The 26086-nt window shown below is 41.1% G+C and overlaps 1 protein-coding gene across 6 annotated transcripts in view; it reads right to left on the minus strand.

Annotated features, from left to right (window-relative positions):
- TRIO (trio Rho guanine nucleotide exchange factor) overlaps positions 1–26086 on the minus strand; it is a 402095-nt gene that overhangs the window by 340033 nt on the left and 35976 nt on the right. Inside the window, exon 2 of one of the 6 annotated variants that reach the window (XM_073332318.1) lies at positions 1452–1491. The exons of the other annotated variants lie outside the window; for them this stretch is intronic. Within the exon in view, the coding sequence (XP_073188419.1) occupies positions 1452–1461 (10 nt within the window). The 5' untranslated portion in view covers positions 1462–1491. The remainder of the gene's footprint in view (positions 1–1451; positions 1492–26086) is intronic. 6 annotated transcript variants of the gene reach the window in all.

The raw sequence follows: 26086 nt of genomic DNA on the forward strand, positions 1-26086 counted from the left end.
GACTGCTTCTCTGATACATTTAATGTTCAATAAGGTAGTGTAGTGAGTTCTCATTACTTAAATAATTTTACAAGGCTGTATTTGTTTGTCACAGACACAATTCCTCTGAAAGCCAATCATTTGTATGGTTTATCTAGTCATGATCTTGCACCCTCATCTCTCTTCTCCTAAGACAAGACTTCGGTTATTTCCAAAACCCTTCCTTTCCACACTTTTCCCCCCTTACATCGACTACATCTTAAAACCAAAGATGCCTAAACCAGTTACCCTCCAACTCTTACAATAATATTTCTGTGGCAAGCAAGGCAGTTGCTTCTATGAAACTGACAGCTGGAAGTGCTGCTAAATCTTTATTGTTTAATGCAATTCAACAGCTGCAAACAAATTTGCACCATTTGACCTTTCAGCTCTAAACCATCACAAAGCATTGAAAGGACCACCAGTTTGAGAAACACTAGTTTGTGCCACCACCAACTGACAGCCTGGTCTTATGAACATTACCATGAATAACCATCTTACATAAGTTTTATTAGCAATAGTACTAGCAAGCAGCACCTTTTGTGACTCATTTAACACACAATTAAGCAAAACATTTGGACAAAATAATTTGTGGACAAATTGGAGAAAGTCCAAAGGAGAGCAATAAAAGTGATCAAAGGTCTAGAAAACATGACCTATGAGGAAAGATTGAAAAAAATTGGGTTAGTCTTGTCTTCTCCAGACTAAAGTGAGTGGGGACATAACAGTTTTCAAATCCATAAAAGGTTATTTATTACAAGGAGGAGGGTGAAAAAATTATTCTCCTTAACCTCCGAGGATAGGACAAGAAGCAATCGACTTAAATTGCAGCAAGGGCCGTTTAGGTTGGACATTAGGAAAAACTTCCTGTCAGGGTGGTTAAGCACTGGAACAAATTGCCTAGAGAGACTGTGGACTCTCTATCATTGGAGGTTTTAAAGAACAGGTTAGACAAATACCTGTCCGTAATGGTTTAGTTATTAGGTAGTCCTGCCTTCAGTGCAGGGCACTGGACTAGATGACCTACTGAGGTCCCTTCCAGTCTTACACACTTCTACAATTCTATGAAAATTTACAGAGCAGATAAGCTGACCACCCACATCTAAACACAATGGTTTGAAGGCTCTACTTTTTTTTGCCATATCTAAAGTAAGAGTGCAATATGTACACAGACGGTCTTGGACTATGCCAGTGATTTGAATTGGATTCCACTTGAGTTCTAATTCCAACTTTTGTAACAGCCAATTTGGTTTCTGGCAAGTTATCATGCATGTAGAAAGGGCTATTCCCAAAACCTCTAGTGCAGAATTCTTGTTACACAGTGTGACTTGAGTTTGAGTGCTGCTCAGTAACCTAAATCTCATTACCATTAAACAAACTTGTTTGCTTTTCTCAGCAACTCTATCTTCTTAGTATTCCAAAAATTAACTTACATTGGTCCATGATATGTTCTTAGGTTTGCAGGCTAGAAAACTAGAAAGGAAAAGTAATAGTTAGTGGATCTTAAACTAGATACTACTTAAGCAAAAATGGCAGCCAGAGAAATGACAATCATATACAAAACATAAAAGCCAACGGACAACAATCTGGTGGTAGCTTGGCTTGTTTGGATGAGAAAGGAAGTCAATGCTTTGTCTTCTTTTCTGAAGATGCTTAAGTGAGTTATTTTCATTCACTTAGACTTGCAGTAAATATCAGATTCCAAAGAAACTCATCCAACAATAATGAACAGAATCACATAACCCACAAGGTTGGCTTCAGTATCTCACAGTGTGCCAATGGGAGCCCATCCGAGTTTATTTCTAAATGCTGCTACTGAGCTGAAGTTCAGTGCAACATTAACTGAACAGGAAACTAAATCTGCTTCCACCCACATGCAGACACAGCAGTAAAACTGAGCAACCCCACACTGAGGCAGACTACAAGCACTTTGTTAATTTCTACCACACAGAATACTGGGAAAAAAACAGCTAAACATTAATTAAAATTCTACCCCTCTTCTTTTGCTGAGGCACTCAAGAGCATGGCAAATTGCTCTAACAAATCTGAAAAAAACACCATGTTGTCAGGCCTATGATGCTTGTTTCCCTGTTCTGTATGCCAAACACAAATTTATATACATATATATATATGCAATTTCCTCTGGGCATTTTATTATTCATTTTTGGTCAAATAAGGGTCAATAGACTAATGGTACCTATTAAATTAGTATTCAGTCTTAACATGCCCACCATACTATCAGAATCTGAGGAAAATATACAAAGTAGGACTTTCAAGGCCTTATTTCTGTCAAGCTCTAGAAGAGCCCCCACAGAAAAACTTGCAGGGAACAGAAGCAAACTATTTTTCTCCTGGGCCTTTGTCTCTAATTTGAGGCTTTGCAGAGTGCTCCTGAGTCTTTCCTTAGAGATTTTTGAAAAGATATTTTGTTCTAATTATCCACTATCATTTAATAGTTTATGGCCACCTCTGGACCACGAAGAAGCTAGGCAGGTAGCTAGGGAGTTTTACAAAATTAGATTTTTCATCCTTGGGAAGACAGTTGGGTAACACTAACTTATGATACCAATATATATATGGTTTGCCATGGTGGTTAGCATCCATAAGTGGTAAATTAGAAATGAGCCAACTATAGGGTAAGGCATTTGATTTATATTTATTGTCTGCTGCAGTAGGAGGAAGATTTCAAGTGTACATGATGACTTTTTTATTAAAATGAAAGATTGGGTTTTTTAAAATTTTTGTACTATATAAGTGTGTCAGAGTTTTAAGGTTACTCAATAAAAAACATAAATCCCTTTTTGTTCTACCTAGTCAGTGCTGGTGACTTCCTAGCCAATACTAACATGAGGGAAGTATGACATTTCTGACCAACTGAGAAGGACTGCAGTGGTTTTACCAAAAGAGAGTTAGTATTTTCATCTTTATTCTAGTTATGATCTACAAGGGAACAGCTCTGAAGTAGCATTTGAGTTCTATAGTTACTGCCTCCCTCTGTCATTCCTTTTGAACGCTAGCTTGAAAAGCAGTTTAGTAAATGCTTGGTATGCTCCAAGAATACTCCAAGACAAATTTAAGGCAATTTGTTCATTGAAACAGAGGCTGAGGTTTTTAAAAGGTATTTAAGTCATAGTTTTGCTCGACATTGCAACACCTAACTGATTTAGGAGAAAGACAAGGTAGGTGAGGTAATATCTTTTATTGGAGTAACTTTTGTTGATGGAAGGGACAAGCTTTCGACCTTCACAGAGTTCTTGAGGTCTGGGCAAGGTAACCAGAGTGTTTGAGCTAAATACAAGTTGGGACACATGATTAAGCATAAGGGATTCACACATGTTGTAAGAGACCACTTAAAATTAAGTGAGCAATTGAGGGTTAGCAGGCAGTAGGATGTGTTACAAATTGTTGTAATAAGCCATAAAACCAGCGTCTCTATTAAGTTCATGACTTTTCGTGTCTGGCCAAGTTACGAATGTCAGTTCCCAGGCTCGTCTCCTGAAGGTGTTGTACAGGTTTCCTTTGAGGATGAGGACAGAGGTCAGATATGGAGAGTCTCCTTCTCAAAAAGGATTCAGGAATTTAGGAGCCTAAATCTCACTGGATTTAGCTTCCTAAGTGCCTGAATCGCTTTTGATAAAGGGACTTGCATGTTGCCATCCTGAGTTCAGCAACACCTAAATACCTTTACAAATCTGAGACAGAAGGCCTTAGGCCAGTTCTACAATAAAGTTTTGTCAGTATAGCTAATATTGTTCAGGGTGGTGGTGTTACTATACATGCTGCGGCAACACTTATGGGGCTCAGGCAATACAGCTATATCAGCAAAATACTTGTACTGTAGAGCTGGCCTCAGACCATTTACAAACTTCCTCCCCCCTACATATTCCCCTGCCCATCTCCCTCATGACAGAAATGAACAGGCCTTTTTGTTGATTAACATTAGGAACAAGTTTCTCAGTCCTTTCCGAACAGAGACTGGCCAATACTGTAATACTCTGCCATCTTGACAAGTTAAGTGTGATGAGTTACTAGAAATGAAATGTTAGGCATTCTGAGACATCAGCTGGTCATGGTCAACCTTACTGGGGAATCTGAAGGTAGACCATACCCAGCTATAAGAGTTGTACATGTATTAATCCTATGTACACTTCTGTTTAATGTGTTTGCTAATAAATTTTAGTGAACACACTTACATTCACGATCTTTTCCTAGTCTAACCACCACCATGGTTGTGTATGACAAGATGAAGAAACACTTAGTGATCTATATTTGTACATTTTCATCAGCGTAGCACCACACATACATCGCTCCATATTTGAGATATGATGCATGAACTGTATTATTGCGACATCCTATGCTCAGAATGGCCTTTGGGCTACGCTTCTGTAATCACATCTTGTTACAGAAGTACACAAGCCCCATCTCATATTGTTAACTGAAGAGAAGTTTGATACTATTTTAGTGTTAATTTCCCCTTGTATGCACAGCATGTTTGTTATCAGCGTATCTTTGCCAACACTGACCTACTTTTCAAATGCTTTCAATAGGATTGGTGTGATGGCCAGATATTTTACCAGCACTTCATTTTCTGTGATTTCTTATAATTATTTTATCACTAACTTTTTGTTTTCAGATTTTCATTTATGACAGAGAAAGGAAAGCAGGATGGCTGTACCTGTCCTTTGTTGCGTCAATGCACAGAAGTTCCTCCAAAAAGTAACTTGTCTATTTATGCTCTTGACAGATTTCAGTTCATTCCTCTTCAATATCCTTATATTTTTTGTGCCACTTGCACTTTCTCTTCAACTGCTTCACGTTATGACACAACTATGTCTTATCTTCCAGATTCTTCGTTTTGATTTCCTAGTTTTTCCCCCCCACGATATCTTGTGCTTTATACACACATTTATTGCATGTCAGTTGATAGATTACATTAATTAAGGCCTGCCTAAACAGAGAGTTTGTGCGTGACAAGCTGAGGTATATCTACAGTGCACTAGCTTGCTGAACACTAACTGGTTGCATGGACCCAGCTACTGTGCACTGAAAGTTCCACAGTATACTTTGATCTACTGCTGTGTGTACAGTGTTTGAACGAACAGTATGTCCAAGTGCACTACAGAACTTTTTGTACATGTTAGCAGGAGCCATACAGCAACTTTCACGCCCTGGCTTACCATGCACTGAGGCCTGGTAAAGCCACAATCAACCTACTGACGTTGACATAGTACAAGGGTCTCTGCTGACCCTAGTAGTCTACCAGCAGCTGTCCCTCAGCAGCCCATTCCCTGTAATAGCAACTCCTCTAGTCACAACTGTGAGCTCCGCTGCCCAGGAGTCACAGAGACTGTAAGCTACTCCCTTTAAAACGCCCCACTTATTTTGAAATACCTTTTATGGATTGCCCAGCCTGGCGAGCACACTTAGCAGTTCTCTCTTGTTCTGTGCAATTGCCCAACCAACCTCATGCACTAACGCACGCCTGCCCAGAGCAGACCAGAAGTACAGATCTCCTGGACATCTACAGATTGCACAGGGGATGCAAGCAAAGAGGTATGACAGACATCAGCAGCAGTGCCACATGAAAACAAAATAACTTCACTAGGGATACCACAGGGCCAGGAGGCCTACAATCAATCAACCTGGTACCGAGCCACAGACCTGCTGCTTTCACAAGAGGTGTCCAAATTTTGGCAGAGACCCCACCAGCACCCTGCAGACTCTGCGGATACCTCTGAAGAGCCCAAACAGAGAGACTCCTGTAGTGAACAGCGAGGAAAACAGGGGACGGGAGCTAGGACCTGTTCAAGACTCCAGCACTGTCTAGCCAGACCTGCCAACCTGGCACGGATGAGCCCAATGGGACCTCTGGTAAGTGTGCTTGCATTTTATCCTACAAGGTTTAAATTTAAGGATGGTGCCCATCCCAACCTGAAGCTAACAAGGCACACCTATCTACTTTTCACTGTTTTAGTCATAGAAGAGGTAGAGGTACAACAAATAGAGACAGAGTAGGCATCTGCTTTTCATTGCCCTGTTGGGGTTAGGGGTTGCCCATAAGCAGCAATTTATGTACACAGGGACGTCCCTTGTATCCTCCTGAAAGGGCTTGATAAACTTTCCATAGAGATATCGGCAATCCTCTCTCAAAGGTTTCTAGGGATGGCTGTCTTATCTCTTCCTCTGCACATAGCAGGACACTTTCTCATGCTACTACTCCTTGATGAGTTTGGATACCATTGCAGTAAACAGGCAACACAAACGGGCCCAAGCACTTTTGGTACATAAGCAGCAGCTGTATTCCGTGCCTTTGTTACCCTCAGAAATGAGATACAGCTAAAACCACCACTACCTGTCAAAAACAGTGCCATTCCCCCTATGCTTCTGCCCATCGAAACAGGGAGCAAAATTTTATTGTTCCATGAAATCCAAATGCCTTCTTCACCCTCACCACCCTGCCTCGCTCTTGAAGGATCATGCTCATTATGGTTGGGGCTGGACAGCAGCGTTGTGCAGAGGATCTTTAATGCTGAAGTGTCAATAAGCATTTCTTATTTAGAAGTGTTTATGGGAACAAGGAAAGGGAGATCTGAAATGTAGCTCTCTCTTTCAGTTGTAAGTGCAAATCCAATCTCTGGCTTTTAATCTGCAACTTCTGGCTTGACAGCCTTGAAGGGTGCCCCCTCCACACCCACAGAACTCCTGACCCTAATGAGGATAAAGGAGAGGATTAGGGAGGACATGTTCAGCAAGATCCTGTAAGCTACTCTGGACCGTAAACAAATGGTCTGGACGTCCAACATAGCACACAGCATGGAGAAAGAGCAGGCAGGAAGAAGGCCTAGAAATCCCAGCAGGAAAAAGAGGGAGAGCACCAGAACAAGATAGGTCTTCTCAGGCAGCAAACCCAAAAGCTGCACACCCTGGTTGACCTATGGGTCCAAAAATCCCAGATGGTAATGAATTTCACACACTCCTGTACTGTCGTGTTTCTAGAGAGACTTGTGCTCTGCTGACAAAACTTTGTAATGTAGCCCTTGCCTAAGAACTTCTGTCCAGGATTTGTAAAGGGATTATACACTATTAAATGATCTGGCAGGATTTCTAAGCAGATACTCTACCCTGCCAATATTCTTCATTCCAACAACTTCCACAGCAAGAGGACCAGGAGAACCAAGATTTTTAGCAATGTGACACTTCAGTACTTTTAAGTATGGTCTATTTGCCTAATGACATCAAGTGGGGGGGGGGAGGGGGAAAAGAGTCCTCGTGGCACCTTGGAGACTAAAATTCATTTGGGTATTAAGCTTTCGTGGGGTAGAACCCACTTCATCAGATGTATGAAGTAAAAGATACAGGAGCAGATATAAATACATGAAAGGATGTGGGTTGCTTTACCAAGTGTTAGGTCAGTCTAACGAGATAAATCAATTAACAGCAGGATACCAAAGGAGGAAGAATAACTTTTGAAGTGATAAGAGAGTGACTCATTACAGACAGTTGACAAGAAGGTGTGAGTAACAGTAGGGAGAAATTAGTATTGGGGAAATTAAGTTTAGGTTTTGTAATGCCCCAACCACTCCCAGTCTTTATTCAGGCCTAATCTGATGGTATCTAGTTTACAAATTAATTCCAGTTCTGCAGCTTCACGTTGGAGTCTTTTTTTTTAAGTTTTTTTGTTGAAGAATTGCCACTTTGAGGTCCGCTATTGAGTGACCAGAGAGACTGAAGTGTTCTCCAAATGGTTTTTGAATGTTATGATATCAAGACATCAAGTGAGTTTAACACAGAATTTGAGCAGGGCAATCCGCAATCAACACTGCACACTTGAAAGCCTATTCTCACTCTCTTAGGTTAGCTTTCAGTAAAAGGAATTTCCAGATGTACCCGTTTTGAGGTAATTGCAGCCAGAATTTCTCAAAAACAGGGCTAATATAAGCCCCAAACACACATTGCTGACATGTTAGTTCTATACCAATATTGAACTATAACATTTGGGGGGAGAATTGACAAAGAACCCTTTACAACTTCATTTTTATAGGCACAAGTGGATATCATTTTGCAGGGAGTTTCCAGGCTCTTGTTTATACTATATTTAGGACTTATCTGTATATTTAGGCCTTATCTGTACGAGGAAAATTTTGCTGGCACAGATATAATGGCAAAACTCCCTAGTGTAGATGCCAGTTGCCCTATTATACTGATGTTTCTGCTGACATAGTTCACATTGATTCCGAGACATGTAAGGTATATAGTCAAAAGTACTTAAACTGATAAAAGTGTGTCTATACTAGGGCTTATACTAGCATAAATAGAAAAGGAGTACTTGTGGCACCTTAGAGACTAACCAATTTATTTGAGCATAAGCTTTCGTGAGCTACAGCTCACTGCATCCGATGAAGTGAGCTATAGCTCACGAAAGCTTATGCTCAAATAAATTGGTTAGTCTCTAAGGTGCCACAAGTACTCCTTTTCTTTTTGCGAATACAGACTAACACGGCTGCTACTCTGAAACTAGCATAAATATGTCAGTAAAAATAAAATGATCACACCCCTTACACATGTAAGTATGCCAGCATATGTTTTAAGTGTACACAAGGCCTCTGGTTGTAAGAGGAAGGATTTAGACTCCAAAGGGTGGAAGGAAAGACTAAATTGTCAACTCCACCTCTCATTGCTTAAATGTCACTCTACAGCCAATGCAATTCTTGTTCTAAAATTCTCCAAAATTACCTTCAGTAAGTCCCACCTACATGCACGTACCACCAGTCCCATGTAAGGTAAAAAGACCCCACTCACCACACATTGCTGCTGTCCATGCTCAAAATAACAGATTAAGTTTAAGACTGCTTCACTGATATTACTAATATTTCACCCTTCTGTAGATGTCTGAGGATCACGGGGCTTTTTAGAATTATCACATTTATTTCATAATATAGTTGGACATGGTTGATATTGACATGTGGAAATAAAGCAAGAAAGCTATGAAATCCCAGTGTACCAACCAAATTTTTAATTCCCATCAGCTCCCTCCAAATTGAACGTTTCCTTAGAATGTGACCTAGTGGCACTTTAACATTAAGCTTTGGGCAACTGAGTTACAGCTCTAATCAGCCTCCTTCTCTTGAAGATCAGACGAACATGCTTCACATACACACTACTGTATTAGCGTACCGTCAGGTGCCAACGTGATACTTAGAACTAGTGTTTTATTATTCATGAATAGATCCAGATTTTCATAAAAAGTCAGTTAGAGTTGTTATTTTATAGTGTCATGTTTTCATACAAAAGTAAAAATCTAATATTTGAGATATAAGTGACATCTTTGGTCACCTAATCTTTCTACCAAAACAGGATTTCTCTGTTTTACACACACTCGTACTTTGCCAGTCTAATACTGGAGTGAGTGCCTGAAGTGATGGGACGAGCACTTTCCCTTTGGTAGCCAATTTCCTTGACAGCATGACTTTCCTCTCATTAGCATACCATAACTTTTGGTTGTATTCCTTTGAATTTTTCCCTCTTGTGTTTTTACCCTTCAAATATTTTCAGATCTTTATAATTACTATTTACAAACTTAAGTATTGTTTCCCTTAGAGAAATATCGATGCACAACATGGTTTTTGGTTTGTTTTTTTTTTTTTTTTTTTTTTTACAAAAACATTTATACAGGACAGGAAAACACAGCCCTTTGCTTTGCTCATCTGCAACGCTATCCTACACAAAATGACCCTGTGATAGGGCCCCAAAGGGTTAAGGTGGATAGGTGGGCCAATTAACTGCCTAGACTACACCTGAAGGAGTCAGGGAGCGACTAATCAGAGATGAGGCTAAGCTCTATATGAGCAGGAGGGGCCTGTATTAAGCCCAGTAGCCGAAAATAGAAGGGGGCTACAGAGAGAGAAGTGGGGTCAGGGTGAGAGATGGCAAAGTAGTAGTCCAGGGATACAGCAGTAAGGGATAGGGACAGAGCAGACCCTGACTGCTTGTTGTAGGGTCCCTTGGCTGGACCCCTGTGTAGAGGGCAGGCCAGGGCTCCCCTACCAGCCACTGGGGAAGTGGTACCATTAAGGGGCAGTGAAAAAGAAATCTGCCAGGGACAGTAGGTCCTACGAGACTTTGATGTGCATGGTTTCCCCAGAAGGGGAAAAAACCACAGTGGCCTGGCTGGAGGGCTACGCGATGAAGCAGAAGCAACTGAGTCCCAGGACAGCAAAACAGAGAGTGAGGGAGTGCAACTGCAGGAAGGGGTGTCAGCCTGGCAGAGCTAATCCCCAGATGCAGCCAGAAGGAGGCGCTCCAGCAGTGAGTAAAGCACCTCATGATCAACCCACAAGTAAAAACCTGATTTAAAAATCTACATCAAATTAAAATCGGAGATGAAAACAAGTCAAAGTCATCAAAAAGTAAGAGCATCCAGAATATGTTATCAATTTGACAGAAGTGACCTGAAACATTCACAAATTCCTAGCACATATTTCATTTGTGATAATGAGTGGCACTTTCAAACCAATCATGCGCCCCACCCACCCACCCCCAAAAATCATTTGCATCAGATTAAGCATCAGATTGTTTTTAACAGTAGTAGTTTGCATACCTTCATCTTTGCTGGTAATTAACAGCTGAGAATATTTAGCATTTGCCAGTTCTGAAATTCTCATTCTTGCCCTTACTGAGCACGCAATCAAAAGTTACCCAGTCTCCTATAATTGAAGTCAATGTAAAAGTTCTTGGAGTACAGTACTTAATTTAATGTTCTCAGACTCTGTTTGGGATTCTTTATGTAGAGTATTCCTTTAACATTTGTACTGGAAATGGTAAATTAAGGAAAACAATAGTTTAGCCAAACCACAGTGAACCAGATTGAAAAGGATTAATTCAATCAATGTGGGTGGATTGTAGACTGCTATCTTGCTGTGCTCAGGTTTTTTTTTATTCTGACTTTTACTTTGGGCTTCTCTACACTGTGAAGTTGTCGAAAAAACTTTGGTCTTTCACGAGTAATTTAAAAAGCCCCCCCCAGCAAAAGACAGAAGTTTTACCGACGCAAGTGGCAGTGTGAATGCTAAAAGCTGCGTGGTGTAGACGAGCCCTTTGACATAATCTTCTAATTTGAGAAAGAAAGTCATTTTATAGGGCTCGTCTACACCACACAGCTTTTAGTGACCAGGCTGTGTCAACACAGCCTTGTAGCTAAAAGTAGGTGTGAGTAAATGCTCTTTTTCGGTACTTTGTCGGCCGACAAATACCTCAAGCCCCGCGAACGGCATTAGCTTTGTCGGCAGGAGAGCGCTCCCTCCAAAAAAGCCGCGTTCACACTGCCACTTGCATAGGCAAAACTTTTGTCTTTCATGGGGGGGGGGGGGCGGGCTTTTTTAAGACCCATGAAAGACAAAAGTTTTGTCTACAACTTTGCAGTGTAGACAAGCCCTTATTCCTCCAACAGGGTTCTTCCTCTGCTAGCAAATTCAGTTTGAGCAACGTATTCAAGCTAGCCTAGTTTTGTGTCTTAAATTGGCGAAACTCCTTCATTTCCAGGATTTTAAAAACAAAATGTCTAGGATAATTGCTAATGTCAACATACAACAGTATAAAGAATGAGGAGTACTTGTGACACCTTACAGACTAACGAATTTATTTGAGCAGAAGGTTTTGTGGGCTAAAACCTACTTCATCAGATGCATGCAGTGGAAAATACAGTAGGAAGATTATATATATTACACACACACAGAGAACATGAAAAAATGGATGTTGCCATACACACTATAACGAGAACAAGAGTATTTGTGACACCTTAGAGACTAACACATTTATTTGAGCATAAGCTTTCGTGGGCTACAGTCCACTTCATCAGATGCATAGAATGGAACATACAGAGTTCTCTGGCACATGATGGCATATATCACATTGGTAGATGTGCAGGTGAACTCTGATAGTGTGGCTGATGTTATTAGGCCCTATGATGGTGTCCTCTGAATAGATATGTGGACACAGTTGGCAATGGGCTTTGTTGCAAGGATAGGTTCCTGGGTTAGTGGTTTTTTGTGTGGTTGCTGGTGAGTATTTGCTTCAGGTTGGGGGGCTGTCTGTAGGCAAGGACCGGCCTGTCTCCCAAGATCTGTGAGAGTGAGGGATAGTCCTTGTACTTCTCAGATTTGGTGTTTAAGAGGCCTGTACTAACTCCTGATTTTCCTGTTCCCCTTCTGGGGATTTTCCACCTCTCCAAACCCTATCTCCTGCTAGACAAGCTAGACAAAACTGCTTTCACCTAGAAGCTAGCCATCCCATTGTACTGTACAGGCATGATGTATTCAATATGTCTTTAATGACAGTCCTATTCAGAATACCTCACCCACCTTGTTTCTCCAGTCCTATTCAGAGACACTCAAGTGCCCCTCCCTGTCTCCTTAATGTAAGTAAGATTTTCTTCATGGTATTTTTGACTCATACTAAAGGCTTACATATAGAAGGAGTTCATAATCTCGGAGTTCACATGTTGCACATACAGAAATATGAATGCGTGATGACCTCGGACCACAAATTGTTCCCTACCCGAACCCAGGGAGGCAGTGCACATGAACACAATGCAACTGGGACTTGAAACAAAGAACACAGGTGTTATAAGGCTGCTGTAAGAAACTTGCTCTCCTCCAGGGAAAGGCAATTCCAATTCAGGACTATTGGGAAGGGGAGGGAGGCTTGCTGCAGGCATGCAGTCTGTCTTCTAAGCAAGTGAAAAGAGACCCTCCTAAGCAAGCAAAAGGAAGCTGATTGGTTAGGTCAAAGTTATGAGACTGGGTTAAAATGGTAAAAAACCATGGGAATGAAAACCTTAATTGAAAATTGGCTTCAAACTTTTTTTTTTGGGGGGGGGGGGAAGAGATCTAGAAGGATTTAACAACAAAGACCATGAATCCATCCCCAACTTTTGTCTTTTAAATGCTCTTTTACCATCTGTTTGCGCTGTGTTTATTTAGGCAATGCCTAAACAAGTTCCAAGTTGGACCTGTCTTAATACGTACCACAGGAGGAAGAGATTTCCACTCCACGCACTTTTAAGTTTTTATCTTTTACCCCCCTTACTATGGTCTAGCGTCAGAGATGCAGTATGTTTTCCCCGTTCCAAATACTCCCATGAGCCGCAGTCTACTTTCCGTGTGTCGACATTAGCCTCACTTGTTAAAATGTTTGTTCTTCACAATGCCCCTTCTCCCCGCATCAAAAGCTCATGCTAGTTACTTCTCTTCATTATTTTTATTGTCTCATATCTCAGTATTTGTGATGAACCTTGTCTAAATGACATTTCCCTCAATTTCTTCACAGTTATACAAACACCCACTCAAACATGAACAAGTCCACTAACAAGCAGCCTATAAGCCATTTCTTTTACAGGTTGAAAATAAAAAAAAGTGTTTCTTTTAACTATTTCTGAAGTGTTCGGACACCATGATGGGTAACATTCAAGTTCCGCCGATAGCAATAGTTGAGCATTTCCCATCCATATTTCAATGATATTTTTAAAATGTTATCTGATGAGGTAACAGACAACCCAGACCTTCATTTTTAGATTTGCTATCTGTAAATCAAAGTACTTCCACATTAATGCAGGTATAGTTTTACTATTTTATGACTACTCGCTATGTAAAGATTAAATACATTTCAAACAATTAAATGTGTTCTTGCACCAGTATGGTTTACACGGATGGACAACTGATGGGACATTTGTATTAAAAAATATTATACAGAGATGGCAGGAAGGGTGAGGTAAGGAGCTGTCATGGAAGTTTGAATGTTTTATTGGGGCATTCATTTCCTTTTCAACCACATTAATTTATGCAAGTATTAACATTTAAGTTCATTGTACTGTCGTCTTCAGATTTTTTACGATTTGAAAGTTTCAGTGACCAGTTGGATAGCAAAAGCTTCCAGTTTCATTTCATACCAATGCGGCATAAAGATTAACTTTAGGCAAATGATGGTTTATTACTAAGTTTAAGAATAAGTTTGCTAGGTGACAGACTAGTTATTTCTAGACACTTCACCCTTGAGAAACATACTGCATTTGTGAAGCATGGGGGTCACTGTAAATTGGGTTGGAGCTATTCTGGGGAAAGTTTCAGTTGAGCAACACAAGACTTTTGATTTATTCAAGGTTTCATTTAAGCAACTTCCAGGGGAGGCATGCAATAAGTAAGTTGGCTGATTTTCACTTGCCTTTTAAAAACATAGCTAAGCGAATGTTCATTTTACTTACAAAAGGCAGAGACAATTACAACTGACATGTTGAAGTCTGGATTGATTTAATTGCATAGCATTAAAGATGACGTGTAAAATACTGTGTTCCAAGATGTTTCAGTACTATTTAGTAACTATGAGTTGCTTAGCAGCTTTCAAATGAATTGCTTACTATTCACTTTGTACATAGTAGTAAAGATGTCACTCACTCACTATTTGTCACTTAAGTAGTAGTTCCACGTTCATAGATTGTGGCCAGCAGGGACGATTGGATCATCTGTATGACCTTCTGTGTAAGAGAGGCCAGAGAATTTCACCCTGTTACCCCTGTACTAAGCTCAATAACTTTGGATGATTTTGTACAGTTTAAGGCCAAAAGGGACCATTAGCCTTTTTGTCTGCAGTATCACCAACCTCAAACATGAAAAAAAAATCCTGAGATTGGCTTAAAATCATGAGATTTTAATGAAGTAATAAATTTGGGATTCATACAGAGTGCTTTTAACTTTAACATATTGAACCCTTATGAGCATTAAACTAAAAACTTAGTTTTAAGTGTTCATGTTTAAGTTTGTAGCTGACATTGCAGCCTGGACAATCCTGTGGAAGAGGTGTTACCTTGCCAGGTCCTCCCACCTCCTCAGAACAGTAATATGTTTCTTGCAGATAGGTACTGGACTGTGTAAAAAATGATTCTGTGCTGTGAGTTTTGTACCTCTAATCTTTTTAGGCAATTTCAAGGGTGTAGTTATTTATCACTTGAATACATTTGAAGTGTTGTCTCTCTCACACCCTTACCCTTGGTACCATTACTGAGAGCCTTTAGAAACACGTGTTATTCTCAACAGGTTTAAACCCCTTCTTGTGTGCATTTTAGCCAAGGAGACGGTGGGAAGAGAAGCTGCTACTGCTGCCATTATCTCATTCCCATCCAATTTTTGCCTCTGAACTTCAGTGCACGCCTTTGTGAGGGGAAAAGGAGGTGTGTTCTCAACTTCAGTGAGCTAGTTCTAGCTCACTAGGCGTTTATACCACATTAACTCAAGGTAAGAGCACACTTCTCCCATAGTGATGACAAAAGGCCTTCTGACCATGTGTCTATATGCACTGTAGTTCACAAATATACACAGTAGTCAGTATCATGCCAATGTTTTTCTTCCTTGCTAGTTAGTGCCAAGAGGAAAGCTGAAGTGCTCACACTAACCCGCAATAAAGCGGCCTCTGCATATTTAAACCACAATCCTAGAGAATGACCAATCTCTACAATAGCAACCTTTTGTTCCTGTGATAGTTACCTATAAGGGATTTTTCTATTTACAAGAAGATCTATGAACGTGATCGCCTCTAACTTCTCTCTCACACACACACACACTTTTTTCAGAAATACCATTCAGCTACTTAAATGTTACCCTCTTATTTGTTGTAAGAGGTAAGAGATTATTGTTTTAAGGGCTTTTCCAGTAGGTCATTAAAATAAGATGAAATCTGGGGTTTAACATATCCTGTGCATAAATCCTAAATTTTTTTTTCCTATATGCAGTGTCCAGTTTAAGCAGGGGCCATTGGTATCAACTGTACATTTACCTGACAAGTTCTCACATACTCTAGGAGTGGAAGAGGGCAAGACATCCTGCCCATTATTATTTCTTTTGTAGTACTGGCAAGGGAAAGGAATTTTAATTACATTGACACAACTCTGTGATTAAGCATTGATAATCCACACATACTCTCATTCATACAGCCATCTTCCCATTCTTCAGATATAACAGAATGCCATTAAGTGATACACTACTTAACATTTAAGACTGCACTTGTCAAGTAAGTAATAGTAGTTTTGCAACTCTATCAGTGCTTTGTGTTACTATGAAGAGAATTATGGTCATTCACTATGTCCCAATCAGTGTGCATTAGCAAGGTTCAACTGTAAATCTATTACAGCAGAATAGCTTTCATAAATTGACTGTAACAGCAAGAGAAGCTATTCCATCAAGGATCTACTGACTTGAGACTCTTGGAGGACTGACTCTTCTAGCTACAGTTGCTAATTCACAGCTTTATTTATTTTTAATAAAGAATCCTCTCTAGCCTCTCATTTTTTATACCAGAATTGCCCAAATCTCTCATCTCTAAGGCTCTGAACTAATGGATTCACCTGCAGCAGAAGCTGTTGGTTTTCCCAAGGAAATATGAGCTTGTGCAATTTTTAATCAATTTTTCCAGATCAGTAGTCTTCTTCCAGCCATGCTGGTGATGAAGAGGGAGTGACCTGTTCTTACATCATATGGTTGGTGACATGATCTTAAAATTACTGAAGTTATAAGATTCCTCTGGATTTAGTGAACAAATTATTTTCTACTTTTGAATTTTGCACCTGACTGACTATTCATGCCTGTTCTACTACAGGAAAGCATAGTAACAAATTAAGGAGCACACTGTTAGCAACAGATTTTCAATACTTCCTGAAGGACTGGGGAGAAAAAAAGAGGAATTTGTTTTAACCCCATTCCATATAGCTCTGTTCAAAACAAATTGCTTCATTACTCACTGAATCAAAAAAGGTACTATTTTAGGAAAATTAGATGTACATCATCTCAATTTCTACACTGAAATCCAATTTTCTAGTCACGTTCCCACCTCCAAACATTCAACATGCAGTTTTATTACTGTTATCCTTGGCTGAGTATTTTGACAATAACCAGGGCGCAGGTAGAAACCACCCTTTTCCAATAGCTATATACTGGGTGTGGTGGCACACTGGAAAATTTAACAAAGGACTGCCACAGTCACAGGAAGACAAGCTAGTGCAACTAATATAGCAGACACCCAATTTCCATATCTGTAATTATTCGGTAAATCTCCCCCCCCCCATATCCTCCCCAGTATAACCAGGAATAGAAAAGAGCAATTCTGACATGGTTCCACATTCCACGTAACCTTCACTGAATTGCCATCCAAAGAAGTTTTACCAGCTTTACAGGTGACTTCAAAAGTCTTCCACTATTAGTACCTGAGGCCAAAAGCATCCTGTATTCATACCCTACACCAGAGGTGGCCAAACTTACTGACCTCCAAGCCGCATAGGACAATCTTCAGAAGTTCGAGAGCCAGGGTGTGCCTCCCACAGGGCTGAAGCCCCAAGGCAGAAGCCAGAGGAGTCACATGGCCCCACGTGTCTCCCCCCCAATTTTTGCCAGGGTTTTCTGGCCCCACTCAGTCACATGGTACCACTGGGCACCCTCCCTGCATGGTAGCTGCTGGAGCCAATGAGGTAGGAGCTGCAGCAGATAGGAGAGGCGGTGGAAAACAGCCGAGAGCTGCGGGGAGAGCTGCTGCCTCTCCCTGCTGAGCTAAAGCGGCAGCCCCTCCCTGCAGCTCCCAGCTGTTTGCCGCTGCCTTTCCATAGGGTGCTAACACCTGGGAGCTGCAGGGAGAGGCCGCTGCAGGTAAGGTGGGGGAGGGAGTGACCCAAGCTGTTTGGAGGTTGGCGGGGGGGGGAGGTAAACCTTTAAACTGTGCCTCCCACTCTCAGCAGGCACCGGACATCTCTGGCAGAAGTCCCTAGCCCCACCACAGGGCAGAAGCCCCGAACTCCCCCCGCAGTCTGGTAGGTGGGAAATGGAGGGCTCCACCAGCCACACTTTAACTGGAAAACAGACGCATGCAGCTCGCAAGCCGCAGTTTGGCCATCCCTGCCTTACACACCTCTGTAATAATCTTTGTACATAATATGCCCTGTACAGTATCCTTTGAAAACTAAACTCACTCATCAATAATATCCTAGTGAAATGTACATTATATGTAAATTTATGAATTCGCCCCCAGATAAGGTTATTAGCACACGTTCAAAACTGGACAGCCCTGTCTAGGCAAAAGTTGTTAAACAAGCCTATCCTAATCAAAAAAGTCTATTTACCTCAGTTCTCAAAAGAGCAGAGGGAGAAAATGGCAGGAAACACAACAATTTGCATTTCAGAAAACGTAAATGGGCGAAGAAAGAACACATAGCCTCTTTACCACAAGACTTCATGTTGCCTTCCTCACCACTTGGATCAACTTTGCTTTGCGGGTCCACTTCAAATGTTCACTGGACTATAAAAGAAAGGAGCAGAAAACCCCAAGTTCTCTCTTTCACCTAAGACAATGGTCCCAGCATCTTTGGGCCTCTGGGTGAGATCAGGGAAAGGGTCAGTCACCATCTGGCTAGAAGACCATGGGTGAGCAAGGCCATCTTAAAGAAAGCCTTGAACCAAAACTTGCTAGATTAAATTTTAAATGCATGTTTTCACTTCTGTTTGTAACCATTTCTAAAAACTTTACCGCCTATACTTGAATTCACTTAAAATCCTATCTTTTTGGAGGGGTTAATAAATGTGTTTCATTTTTCATCTAAACTAATCCAATGCTGTGTTTAAAATTACTGTTTGGTAACTCCAGTTAAAGTAACAAACCCTTTAATAGGTATCAGAGTAGCAGCCGTGTTAGTCTGTATTCGCAAAAAGAAAAGGAGTACTTGTGGCACCTTAGAGACTAACCAATTTATTTAAGCATAAGCTTTCGTGAGCTACAGCTCACTTCATCGGATGCATTCAGTGGAAAACCCTTTAATAGAGGCTCTCTGAAGGGGCAACAAACCTTAATATCTGGAATGTCCAGGAGAGGGCTGGACATTGCAGAACACATTTTTGAGACTGGAGTCACCCTGGAAGTAATAAGCCAGGCTGGTGGAAGCCAGAGTGTGACTGGAGTTTTGTAGATAGGCTGCTGAGGTCAGAGCTGCTGAACCAGGGCTGCATCTAAATATAGACACTCAGGGTAGGTGTGAGCTGAATGCTGACAGGCTGGTTCCGAGTGGCTCAGCTTGGGAGTTACAGCAGCAAAGCACTGTCAGGCACCCACGGTTACAGGGCAGGTGGTGGCAATCTCTCACTGGTCTGGATTGCACCCAAGAACGGTGAAAGTAATAACACTACAAAATTTGGGCACTGATGTTTAATATAGCAATTGGCAATTTCCTTGTTGTCTTTGTATTGTACAGTGTAAATATCTCCCTGTGGTAAAATATTTCAAAAAAAGTCAAACCTAACACCACCACCAATGCTGCATTTCCAGAGTCCAAACTGCTTGCAACTACCAACTGAAGTTACTTTTATATAATAGATTAGTACTTGTCAGTATTCTCTTGATACTGTTTTGTCAAACTGAAGGAATGCTAAGCATTTTGTTGACATCAACTGAAGTTAAACTTTGGTCATACAAGAAAAGGAGTACTTGTGGCACCTTAGAGACTAACCAATTTATTTGAGCATAAGCTTTCGTGAGCTACAGCTCACTTCATCGGATGTAGCTGTGTATGTTTCAAACAGTTGACAGCAAGGAAGGACTGAGATGTACACAGTTCTTACACTGCCCACAACTAATCTTGCCATATAATGGGGTGAGAGCTGTAGTTTGTGTTTACACTTGTTTTCAAACTACAAACTACAAGCAGTTAGGTCAGAATGAAGCAGCAGTATTCCTGGACTTCCATACTCCTTGTTGCAAACGTAAGCTTTACCATTCTTTAAAAAAAAAAATTAAATTGGTTACTGGAACTGTTACAGGAAGCTAACAGCTAAGCGAGGGGAGAAAAACTAGACTAAGAGGATGCTGGGTACTTCAAATGGAATTTCAGCAGTCCACGTTCATTGGTAAATGTAAATAGGGTTCACAAGATCTGATTCACAGCAGCTTCATAAGATGGTACTTTTAGTTTGAGCCTACTGTTCTGTAGTCCAAAACCTCAGCTTTTATTTTATTTTAGGAAAGCCTGTAGCCCTCCTTTGTAACTCCTTCCAAACATGAAATGAGTGTGAAAGATGCAGTTTTGTCTGCCTGAGTTTAAAATAACACTACAAGGTGCAAGCTGCTTTTGTTCATTTTTGGTGGTGTTTAAATTCCCAGAATAGCTTAGATGTCTATTAAATTGCATTGATGATTAAAGCATTTAACAAAGGAGATCTATATTTGCACATCTGCTTTGAGTAGAATCAGTGAGTGGGACTTGAGAGTACGCTATCAAGTCTTCTCAATCTCACCAGCAGAGCCAGAAACCCTATGGATGATTCAAGCCATATGAAGGGGAAACCAACCCTGCAGAGCCCAGCAGGGGATCCAACCTCTCAAGAATAAGCTCACCCCAAGAACCCCAGAACAATATATAGGATTTTTCCATCTCAGTCTCCAGATGGCATCTCAATTTCATTTTCCATGCAAACAATGCTTTGGTTGGGGCAGAGTAATTGTTCCCTTTCCCACTTGAACATCCCCCCATCATATATTTCAATTTCTTTTAAGCCATTTAACTCTACACCCACTCTTAGCTTTGTGTTTCAAGCATACTCAAAAGTAATAACCATGCAAATGGTAACATCATAACAAGGGAAGTTTTGACATGCCTGTATTACCATTAGTGTGTGCAGTAAGATTTTGCAATACTATGTTGCTGTCTAATGAGAGTTTAATCACTTCACTACTGAGATTAAGTTTGAGCGTAAATACCCATTTTACTTCAGGAAGCATGTATGTATCTAATTTTCATTAGCATTAATTAGAGTGCCACATGGACAGCCCCCAGAGAGCAGACACTGATCTCAGCCTCTCTTTCTCAATAGTGTAGAAATCGAGTGGGTCTTATTTTAAAGAAAGTTATAGGCAACATCTTCTGCACTCAGTGGGGTTGCCAGGCATCCAGTTTTCAACCAGAATGCCCGGTCAAAAAGGGACCCTGGCGGCTACAGGCCACACCACCAACCAGGCCGTTAAAAGTCTGGTCGGCGATGCAGCAGGGGCCTGGGCCTGCCCTAGCTCTGTGTGGCTCCCCAAAGTGGCCACCAGGTCCCGGCGCTCCTAGACGCATGGGCAGCCAGGGAGGCTCTGTGCTCTGCCTCTGCCCTGAGGGCCGTCTCTGCAGCTCCCATTGGCCAGGAACCACGAGTCCTCACTCCACCGCACCCCATCCCCTGCCCCAGTCTGGAGAACTCTCCAGCACCCTGAACCCCTCATTTCTGGCCCCACCCAGAGCCTGCATCCCCAGCCCAGAGCCCATACCCCACCTGCACACTAACCCCCTGCCCGGAGCCCTCTCCCATACTCCAAACCTCTCATCCCCGGCTCCACTCCAGAGTCTGTACCCCCAGCCAGAGCCCTCACCCCCCTCCCACACCCCAAGCCCCAGCCCCAGCCCAGTGAAAGTGAGGGTGGGGGAGAGCGAGTGACGGAGGGAGGGGGTGGAGCGAGCAGGGGCAGGGCCCTTGAGACGGGGCAGAGCTGCAGAGAAGGGGTGAGGCAGGGGTGTTCAGTTTTGTGCGATTAAAGTTGGCAACCCCAGCACTCAGCTATTCTACCTGAGACAACATTAAGCATTTCTTACTCAAATTAATCTGGAAACGTTGTTTCCATCACAACTGCATAACCTCTCACTACACTCAGATTTCATTTTAGCACCCTTTTATCCCATCTACCTGACATATATCTGGACTGCAGTATGCCCAAGAGCCTCTTTCTGGACCCCCATTGTGCCACACACGAGACCAATACTGATGTAACTAGCCACAGATGTCAAAGTAACACATGCACCAAAACAAGCTGCTGCCCTACTGCTAGCCAATAGAGGGGAGATGAGAAGTCACATCACATACCTAACTCATTACATTGATATTAGTAGTCATCAGTGTCCAAAGGTTCTAGAAGTTTCTAAGTTCAATTGTTGGGACAATCAGGTATCACGGAGAGTTAAGATTCTTTTGTGACTCCATAAGCCATTTGAAACCACATTTTTTAAAAATTAGTTTTGCTATTTCAGATGTTACTTATCTTGGGGTTTCCCTTCTCATTTGTGGTTTTACAATGTTCGTTCCCCCATTTTAAGTTTTCTTCCTATTGCTGTCAAATATACAAATGGGGCAAAAACTGCAAATTACTGACAAACGCCTAAAGTAAATAGATGTTATCTATTTTCAGTTACTATTGCTAAAAACTAAATCATTCTATGTCAACAGTAGGTCATGTGATTATCCCTTTAACCCCAGAAATTTTATGTTTTTAACATTAGACTGCTTTGCCCAATTACTGGATTGTGTTTGAGACATTATTTCTAATCCTGAATCTTAGTTTTGGTTGGCCACTGACCAGGACATGAACAAATAAAATGCAACTAGTACACTGTTAATTTGTCTTACTCTACATGAAGCAGGACAAGTTGGAGTTGTTACTATACATGCACATTACACTTACCAAGCTAAAACAGTTTTAAATTTGATTTTAAGCCTGAGACGTTGTCAAGCGGTAAGGTACTCTAAAGCTCCCAGGTGCCATTTTCAGACATGACTTAATACTTTTGAAACTTTAGCCCTGAAGATTTAGTGTATAATCCAACTATTTAGTTTTAAGAGGGCTATAAAGCAGTACAAACCAGCGAAACTTCTGTTGAGTTTTTCATCCTCAACTAAGGTTATTCAAAATCACATAAAAATAAAGACAGCACTGCTTGACTAAAAGCTTCTAAATCAAGTATAGCAGAACTAGAATGAAGTTACTGTATGAACTGTATTTGTGCATGATACAACTGGTACGGTTTTCCAGGAAGTGTTTTATCAGGTTGAAGGAAGAGGGGCAGAAATCCTGCGTGATTTTAAGTCATGACAATTTTACTAGTGTTTACCATGAAAACACCAACGCCATGCAATCTTTCAAGTAAAAGAGTCACATTCAAAGCCACAACAACAATGTTTAGAGACATTAATACAGTCTAGTCCATTCAAGAATGAGGAGTACTTTGCACGGCTCCAGCGTCAATAAGCAACACCTCTGCCTCATCCATCCAGCTTAGCAGTATGACACCAGTGTCATTTCAAATCTACATTTTCACTGTTCTATGCAGTTATACTCAATTCTCTTAATTTATTACAGATACCAATAGAATCTTTTAAAAACCCTCCTGCTCTTCCCCCTTTAAATATACTTGGTTTTTCTCTCAAGTGGATATGTAGCTCAAGTTATTAATATAGTCATGTAGTTTCTGTTAATTCAATCATGAGCACTCAATTTTACAGATAACACCGCACCTGTTTCTTCCTTCACACCACAGAGATTTCAGGCATACTTGTGAGTTCTACATTATGGAGCTTAATATTTTCTTCATTTTATGAACCTGTAAATTAATAGTCGGAATCAACCCAAATTCAATATTACCAAAGTACTCTGAAGTGAGATTGCATTTTTATTGTTGTTTTATGTTATATATGCCACCAATGTATTGCCCAAGATTATTCAAGTTGGAGAAATAACTCATGTCTTTAGTATAAGCTTTATTTCAAAATCAGTTATGGTACTTTCAGATGCTGGTTTGACTCAAAAAGGCCAAGGAAAATAACCTGTTGATTTTTTTCCAATGGATAAAGTGTTCTAAATATTTTAAAAAGCAGAATATAACACAGTAGATGCTACAGACAGTAAAAGTAAGATGATCTATTTTTCTTCAAGCCCTGTAATCTACATTGGTACAGATCAAGTTATGGATCAACCAAATTAAGTTTTTCAAATTATTTGCTTTAGACTCCTACAAGGCTCTGAACGCAAATGTTGAAGGGGATGTCTTACAAAAAAGTGACTACTAAAAATAAAGGTTTTAAGAGGAATGATTTGAATTGTGAGCCTGTCAAAAAATGTAGGTAATTTAGTATAATACCTGGTAAAAATGGAAGTTGAGAAAGGAGGGACACAGCCCACACTTCCACCACAAGATCAGCTTCATTTCACCTTGAAAACATTGATATTAAAACAACCTGCTTCTGTTTATGAATTATTACTGAGTCTGGCAAAAGTAGTAGAAGCTAAAAAAAAGCTAACGACTATAGCGAAAAATATTTTTAGCAGGGCTTTCATGTGTGAGAGAGGGCAGGGCCAACTAGTCAACAGGGACTGGTGGGGCTAGCCCCGCCAACGGTGTCAAAGGGTATGTCTACACCACAATGTAAACCCAGGATTAGTGGAACATGAGTCAGCAGATGGTGGATTAGAGAACCCACAACTTGAGTGTCTACATGGATTGTCAACCCTAATTTAAGAATTTTCTAACTCAGGCCCAAGCCTGGGGCTCCAGCGTCCACACTGCAGTCCCAGCTTGACTGAGGCTTGGACTCTCCATTCCTGTGGGGTCCTGGGACCTTTGGTCCGAGCCCCAGCTCAGGGCAATTTGTAGATAGATGAAATGGGGGTTAGGCTTGAGCCTGAGTTCAAACCTTGGGCTTACACTGCAGGGTAGACATGTATTACAGAGTGCAGCAATACTTTTTGCCCCTGGGGGACTCCTGGTGGGGCTGGAGTGCCTACACTTCTGGAGGTTGCAGCACACCTGTCTGTCTCCAGGGGATTTCTGGCCCTGCAGCACCCACGGCAGACTGAAGAGCATGGAATGTAGGCTTCTACAGAGCCCGAGCTCTACAGAGTTTAGGCAGAAAACAGAGAAGTTCTCAGATTGGTAACGGGGTCTATATAGGTTTGAGTAGGTGCGAGCTGGGCTCAAGAAAGCTTGAGATGTTTCAAAACTGGGAGGTGGGGATAGGTTAGGTTGGCAGCTTCACTACAGAGGGACTAGAGTCTGTTGGTGAATAAGATTGTGAGTGGGCAGAGGAAGACTGCAGGGAAAGCTAGGTTAGAAGGGGAAAAATTCAGTATTGGAGGAAAATAATCAGTATTGAAGAGAACAGTGAAGGAATCACAAGAAGCCAACACAGTTTCTCTCACCCTGCTACTTACAAGAAGCAACCCAAATGTTTTTCCTTCTTTTAAAAACAAGACTGATGGGGTAAAGAGAGAATATTGCTACCAACTGCCCCACTGAATTTTGCACATTGTCACCAATTAAGACTATATGCCCAGACATTTTCCCCCGGCTCACTGATTGGGGAATGCAGGCAGATATCAGAACTACTTGGTTAACATAAAAAGAATGTGCCACACCCTATACACAAAGGGCCTCATAATAAGTCATATATTTTAATCACTTAAATATTTAACCTTCAGGGCAATTGCTTACAGCATCAAAATACAGTATCACCACTGTACCGTAAGTTATATACCACGGTTTTTATAAAAGGATCAAGGTGGCTAACCATCACTGCAAGCACGGTAAATGTTTCCTTTCACCGTCTCCACCTGTCCACAGAAATCTCAAGTCAGTGTTTCAACTCCACGTTCAAAGCGTAGATTTTACTCTATGTGAGAAATGGCATACAGTGACCCACCAATAGGCAGGCTTGAATGTAATTCCTAATGGACGAGTGTCCACATCACAAAACAGTAGGCACTGCTCAGCTGTATTTCTAGTGTGTGCACTTAAAATGCACTCCTGTAGATAATGCTAAGATATTAGTGGGCACTATAAAAAACTTTAGAGAAGAATGCTAATTATGCATGTGAGAAATGTTGTGTACACTTGGCAAACAAGGAGTCAGATTTGCACACCTCTGTCAAGGTCCAAAGGACTCATCTGGTTTGTGAACTGCAACTTTTTCCCCTGGTATTTTATACTCAAGTCATAGGAGCTGAGGATGTCAGTCAGGGTGTGCTTCCAAGGAGGTAGCAGGCCTAGACACTGCACCTAATCTGTTCTATATTTTCTGTGGGGAAAGAATAACTTTCAGTTACACATTTTCAAATCACAAAGCAATGGCTTTTTGCAAAGATAAAGATGAAGTCACTCTTTTGGTGTAAGTGCAAGAACTAAAGTTTGGTAGCAACGAAGACACTTAAGAAACCCATGCTAGCTTACTCTTATAGACATTTTTAAGTACAG

Source organism: Lepidochelys kempii, chromosome 2 (assembly GCF_965140265.1).
Source record: "Lepidochelys kempii isolate rLepKem1 chromosome 2, rLepKem1.hap2, whole genome shotgun sequence".
Taxonomy (NCBI): Eukaryota; Metazoa; Chordata; order Testudines; family Cheloniidae; genus Lepidochelys; species Lepidochelys kempii.